The sequence below is a fragment of the Rhea pennata genome, chromosome 6 (assembly GCF_028389875.1).
Source record: "Rhea pennata isolate bPtePen1 chromosome 6, bPtePen1.pri, whole genome shotgun sequence".
NCBI lineage: Eukaryota > Metazoa > Chordata > Aves > Rheiformes > Rheidae > Rhea > Rhea pennata.
Genome location: NC_084668.1, coordinates 20,671,138 through 20,678,213, shown reverse-complemented (window position 1 = coordinate 20,678,213; position 7,076 = coordinate 20,671,138). Strand labels below are relative to the sequence as shown.

Genomic DNA, 7,076 nt, shown 5'->3' with positions numbered 1-7,076 from the left:
TACAATATTTATACTTTCTTAGAAAATTCTATCCATGTATTTTCAACAGATTAAGCAGTTTGCAACGTATACTGTACAGTCTGACTATACACCGTACAGTAGTCACTTAAAATTTTAGAATGCAAAGCAAGCTCTTAAATAGCTGCAAACTATTGCTTGACATCATGAAAGAATGATGACTGATTGAACAATTTGTTTCACTTACCACTGAGATATGGCTTCCCATATTAGACTTTTAACAGTGGAAGGAGAAAAATTACAGCAGCAAAGGCAAGATAAACATGCATCAGTGATAGCTTCCAAACTATCTATAATGGTACAGAATACTTCATATTAGCTGTTAAAAGCTTGCAAACTACACTTATTGTGGTACATATTTGATGCAATAAATACTGTGCACAGGTCATTATTTGTTTGCTCAAACATGCACCACAGGAGAAAATAACTATTTACATAGACAGTATTATTTTATCAACACATACAATGTCAACCTTGCTGAGAGCAGAAGATGGCTAAACGATACTGCAGGGTGAAGCAGAACAACTTCATAATCATTTAGTTTTGTGGGGTTTTGGTAAATTCAGTTTCCCAAGTTCAGATAAGCTGGTTTCTACAGAATACTTTAAATTGGACTTTACATCCCCCAGTAATTTTTTTATGCAGAATTTAATCAACTACAGTTTAATGACTTATGAAAAAATAAAATATCTGTTCTATTACTGTAGATTCTATGGGACTTTACAGGCACATTAAGATTTCTCTGGATGAGACACTAAATTCATACTGTTATTAAGCACCTCAAAATATAGAGCCACCCTGAACGTGGAAGTAGTTAGACTCTGTTGCTTTGTGCGACGTCATGTTTTTCCATGCATGAACTACAAGTGCAGCATGCCTTCATGCAAATCACTTCTGTCTGTACATTATAGAGAGTAGAATACCTGGTTCTCATACCCCCTTCCCCAACATAAAACCCATTTACAAAAATAGTCACATATAATAGTAAACAACCTGTGAATTAAAAAATGATAAATTCACCAACACTGATTTTTGTAAAAATATGGCAAATGTGGCTGTTGAAATGCAAACAGTGGATACAATTATTTTACCGAGTGTTTAATGTTAAACACAGATATTCATAGGTTCGCACCTTTTTTTAACTGGTCCCTACAGTCTGATTGGCCATTTTATCTTCCCTTCAGCAGTGTCAGCTGGTAATAAAAACAACAACCTCCTTTCAAGATGTTACCCTGTTTTACAGAGTTGCAGTTTGATGAGGAGGGGTCACTGTCTTGTATAGGCACTGACCTTTTATATATATATATATAATTATTTATATATATATTTATATATGTAAAAACTGTCAGTTTGGCATGTACCTCCTACAGGAGTCCTGGTGACACAAATACATGACTTTCTCATGCTGTAAACAGTTTATCACAAACAGAATTCTCTGTTACTTTTTAGTTTCCCTGCTGTCTTTACCTTTATCTTCTTTCTCTGATTTGTCTTTTTCATATTTATCTTTGTCTGGCTTTGTTACACTATCATAGGACGGGGGGGATGTGGTGGATGGGGTCATATCTGTTTTTTCTGGAGTAGAGTTCTCATTTAGTTTATCCATAATCATATCTTCTTTCATGGGCAGATCATCCTCATCTTTATCTTTATCCTGATTAAATATACATGAAACTTTCTTGACTTTTTGCCTTAAAAGATGACGTCTGAAAGCACGCTGAATGATGACAGCAGACACCTCCTCCTGTTTTCGTTTTAATGTAGTTGTAATTGGTTCATAGGAGACTTTAGAAGGATTGGCTGCCATAAACCGATCTTCCATCTGTATTCTGAGGGCATCCATCTCCCCACTTTCCCCCAAAACACGCTTCGTGAAAGCAAACAAGATGTCAAGGCAGTGAATTCTGTCACCACTTACCATGGGCAGATCCATTGCAATAAGCTGGACTTTGTTTGGCTTTGCTATAAGAAGAGGAGGATCTAGTGAAGCTGCAAAATCTGATAGTTTGCTGAACTCTATGAACTGTGTTGCATCAGGGTCAAACTTCTCCCAGACTTCGTAGAACATCTCAAAGTCATCCTCGCTTAAGGGCTCAGCGCTTTCTTCAGTAGCAACACTGAAGTTCTCCAAAATCACAGCAATGTACATGTTCACCACTACCAGGAACGATATGATAATGTAGCTGACAAAGAAGAAAATCCCAACAGAAGGGTTGCCGCAGTCTCCTTTAACGGAGCTGCCTGGATGATCCTTATGAGGGTCACAGTCTGGTTCCCCGCTGTTGAGAATTGGGGCTAGCAAACCATCCCAGCCAGCAGATGTGGTAATTTGGAAGAGACAGATCATGCTGTTGCCGAACGTTTCAAAATTGAACATGTCATCAATCCCAACCTCTCTCTTGACATAAGCAAAGTTGGACATTCCAAATATGGCATAGATAAACATGACCAGGAACAGCAGCAGACCGATGTTGAACAAAGCGGGAAGAGACATCATCAAAGCAAAAAGCAGAGTGCGGATGCCCTTAGCGCCCTTAATGAGACGCAGGATTCGACCTATTCTGGCAAGTCGAATGACTCTGAATAGTGTGGGGGATACAAAATATTTCTCAATCATCTCAGCTAAGAACATGCCTGTTGAAAAACAAGTTAAATTAGTAAAGAATATTATTACTTTTCGAAGCCACTGCTAAAGATTTATTCTACAAACACTGCAGATCTTTTAGAAGAATTTGAACAGACTTTAGAAATTTGACTTCCAGCCTTTAAGTTGTTTTTAAAAAAAATTTTAAACTTTGGTATGCTATGGAAATCCATAAATCCCAACAGAATTTCTGAAGCAGTTTGCAGAGTAATGAAAAAGTGCACCAAAGATGTTTCTATGTATTAATTGTATGACTATCTATACAGACACACTCACATATACAAGGCAAGCTTTTTAAGACAAACTGGTAATTACTGTAGTGTAGATTAGCAAATGCTGAGATCAGAAGAATATCTTTCTATTTAATAATAATCTCAATCTGAAGAAAGATATTACAGCATTAAATTACCATGTAACCATCATGGTACAGTATTCAAAAAAAATACACAGATTTGAAGAGAACTGTAACTTGTTAATCACATATGAAATAACATGACCACAAATTTAGTAATAATGCCACAGCAATTTCAAATGTAAATAAACTGATACTACTTGGAAACTTCTTTCCAATTTCCTGTTCTAGATAAAGGAAGGATTAGTGGAGCCATATATTCATTACTACGTGTGCTTCAGCTCTGCTTCTCCATTTGCTCACCTTAGCTCAGCTGTAAGACCTGTCCTTGGCAAATACAGCTTCGAAGTAAGCCAGAGGTTTTACACTGCTGTCTGGCATCCTAACATGCTACCTAGCGTGTTAGCCTAAGAACAGTCCCACTCAGATTTTGATCTTGGATTTAGGCAAGTGTCAAAACTGCCCTTCATTTATTGATTTGTACCTCTGCTAAGGTGCTATGGAATTTCTACTGAACTCAGAACAAAGGTCTGATTTCAACTAATGGAAAAGTGAGAGGATAAGAAACCTATTCGTAAAAATTCTCCATGCTGTTCAGTTATTTTATAGATAATATGAAATCAGAAGACAAAAAAAACCTGAAGTCAGACATTCTAGTGACAACGTTGAACCCAAATGCAAATAGACTTTAAATTTCAAAAATAAAGTTCAGTTTCCACTGAATTAGCTCTTTCGTGAAAATGAAGTGCTCTTACCTACTATGGAGAGAATGACAACCACAAAATCAAAAATATTCCAGCCTATAGTAAAGTAGTAATGGCGAAGTGAAATCAATTTCAGGACACATTCTCCAGTGAAAAGTACAATAAACACCAAGTTAATCCAGTATAAAATGTTTTCCATATCTTCACTCTGGTCATCTGTTTCTACCATCATTGTGACCATGTTGAGGCAGATAAGTATCATGATACTGATATCAAATGCTTGTTTTGTTACAAAATCAAAGACCATCCCTTGGAATTTGTTCTGTGGGGAAAAAAAGTCATTTTGATATGCATTGGTAGAATTTCTTTTTCCAAATTGTTACAAATTAACTGAATCTTGTAGCTAGCTGTACATGAAAATGATTTCATGTCTTCCATGAACTCTTCCATTTGTATGAATTTTCCAGATTGTATATGTAAACAGAAATCAAATAGGCATGCAATTATTGTATTTACAAGCATTAAAGGGAAGACTTAAAAACATGGTGCATTTTATAAAGTTGCAGAGAAGACTTTGCCATCTCAAACCAGTTCACTGAAAGCTTCTGTAAAACAGACTATTAAATGAATGTTTAGCTTGGCAAACTTTGAAATAAGAAAAGGAGGGGGGGTGTTGGCAGGCAAGCTGAAGAGTTAATAGCACTTCATTTGCCAGAAAACGTATAAAGTTTTCAAGCCCAGACTTCAGTAATCCCCATGCTACCAAAACAACCCTTAAAAAAATCTGTCTTCCATTTCTCATCTACAGAGAAATTACTGAGGGCTGCACTGGCCACTGAACTGCCTCCATGAGGTTTCACAGGCAGAACTGGAACTGCAGAACTGGAATCATGTTCTGCCCCAGGCCAAACCTTGCTCCATAGCACACAGGTAGCACTGCTCAGGGCAGCAAGCTGTTGTAGGGATGCATATAGCAGGACAGGAGTGAGAGAGACGAGAAGGACTTCTATTCCAGGCAATAATATAGTGAGTTGCCTTTATACAGCAGTTTCAGAGAACCTTTCTTGGCTATTGAAAAAGACCGTACCCTAAGGCTCACAATTGATTGTTCTAGTTAAACTAGTGATTTGAAAAAAATACCATGTAAAATGTCATTAACATCAGCAGAGAGAAAATGAAGAAAAAAAGGAAATGGAAGTCCTCCATTTTCAAGCAGACTAGGAAAGACAAGAAAATTGGATTTTGAATGGGTGAAGCTTGTCTTATATCACTCGTTCTTTCAGATTACAATTTAATTCAGCCTACAGCTTAGTTAAAGGAGTCCAATTATTAAATAAATGTAAAAATAAAATACAAGATTTTCATTCTTACTGCTGGTCGAGGTATAGGTTTTTGTGGTTTCTTTGAACCCAATTTTTTCATTGCATTGTAGTATTTCTTCTGTTCTTCTGTCATAAAAATGTCTTGACCTCCAAAGTAAAGCAATCAAACAAAAACTGGTTACAATCACATATCTTGCCTTAATTACTTATAACCAGAAATATAGAGCAGTAATAATTATCACTCTTATTCACATTTTCATCTGTAGAAAAAGTTAGGACAGACATAAAAATCTTGTTTTGTTGTGATTATTAGTACATGGGAAGCAGAAGGATTGCTTTACACCTTCCATTCTAAATGTTTAAGATATTTACTGAGACGCTCTTGAACTTGGAATTTTTGTGATGGACCTCTGGTATTCACTGGGGAGAGAGGAATTGCAGAGGATGGGAGCTTTCAGGTAAGCAAGATGTTTCTTCTTTTTTCTACTAAAGTCCTTCAGTTTTTCTGAGACACAATTTGATAAACTATTCCAATCCCTTTCACTCGTTTCTCCCCTACAATAAATTTTGGAAAATTTTCAGTATTGATAACTATAATGCCAAAGGAAAACTAGAAGGGATCCAGATAATCAGATTTCACATGCTCTTCCTGTCCCAGTTTTGGGAACTTAAAGTGGGAGATCCTGAAATTACTGCTTAGAATGCGTAGGAAAAAAAAAAGCATCTCTCCATCTCAAACAATTTCTAAAGGAAGCAGTTGGATTCAGCAGCACTTCCACTACTGTAATAACTTTTTCTGTTACTATACTTTAGTTAAGTTCTGCAGCTAAAGTATTGATATTTTGGATGAAGTGCTGACAAAATACTAACACTAAAGAGAGTACAAATAAAGATAACACAGTGTTTATTATTGGGGTTCAAAACCAGCACTGATGAGCTCTGAGTTATAAAGGCAACCTAGATAAGAATTTTTAAAGCTACATTTAGCTATTTCAATGGATAACCTTTTTACGATTCTGTTAAAAGACTCCAGTGCCAAATTCACATCTTCACACAAGTGTTTCATTATACATGGACAGATTTAGAGTGTCATTGTCCACCAACCTCTCATCATACCAAACTGTATGGTTTTAATAATTTAATGTATGTACTACATAGGGCACAGGTAAATTTATCATAAAATATGAAAATATATTTTTAATAATGAAATCACTGTGTGGGGACCCAAAAGAAGCATTTTTAGCTTTCTTTTCTAAATAATGATGAAGTACTTATCTTCTTTTTCTGCTGGTTGAAATTGTCTATGATGACACCAATGAAAAGGTTCAAGGTAAAGAATGATCCAAAGATGATAAAGATGACAAAGTAAAGATACATGTACAGGTTATCTTCATACTTAGGCTGATCCAAGACCTGCAAAAATGCACAGATACTAAGCCTTATTTTAACTGTGAACACGGAATCAGACATCTGCTGGGTAAAATTTAGGGCTTTGTCACTCTGATCTTTGCTTCAAGGTCACACATATTCCACTATTGTGCAATCTCTGAATTTACAATCTTGACAAAGGACTCTGCTATAGAATTTGATCTTTCATTTAGAAAATGTAACTGGCCTATTTGAGTGTAGAAAAAAATACTGACGACACAATTGATTTCAACTAGCATAGTACCATTTGTCCAAATGGACAGTATGAAAAAACAGCTCTTAAAGGTGTGAATTTTCCCATATATCTCATGGGAAGGCCCTAACATGGGTTTGTGGTGCTTTCATTGCTATGGGTGCTCAGTAAACTGCCCTGGATTTTACTATTTGTACCATGAGTTGCCACTTTTGTATAACTTCTGCTCGTATTGTTTTATATCTCACTGCTCTGGCAGAGTTTCTCTGCAGCTGACCCTCGCTTTAACCTGAGTTTTAACTCAAAGTATGCTTTGGTAAGGTTACAGCACACATCCTTCACAGCTTAATGGGCATAGGCTGTCTAAAGGGAGGCATCCAAACCATGTCAGAGTAAGCATACTTTTTTGGTATAG

At 36.3% G+C, this 7,076-nt stretch overlaps 1 protein-coding gene across 9 annotated transcripts in view; it reads right to left on the bottom strand.

Moving 5' to 3' along the window:
* Positions 1-1,456: 1,456 nt before the first annotated feature.
* Positions 1,457-7,076, bottom strand: part of LOC134141985 (sodium channel protein type 2 subunit alpha) — a 55,870-nt gene continuing 50,250 nt past the window's right edge. For all 9 annotated transcript variants that reach the window (XM_062578640.1, XM_062578642.1, XM_062578647.1 and 6 more), the window contains 4 exons: positions 6,316-6,453; positions 5,090-5,194; positions 3,770-4,040; positions 1,457-2,652 (listed from right to left, as the gene is read on the bottom strand). In XM_062578640.1, coding sequence (XP_062434624.1) covers positions 1,457-2,652; positions 3,770-4,040; positions 5,090-5,194; positions 6,316-6,453 — 1,710 coding nt within the window. The remainder of the gene's footprint in view (positions 2,653-3,769; positions 4,041-5,089; positions 5,195-6,315; positions 6,454-7,076) is intronic.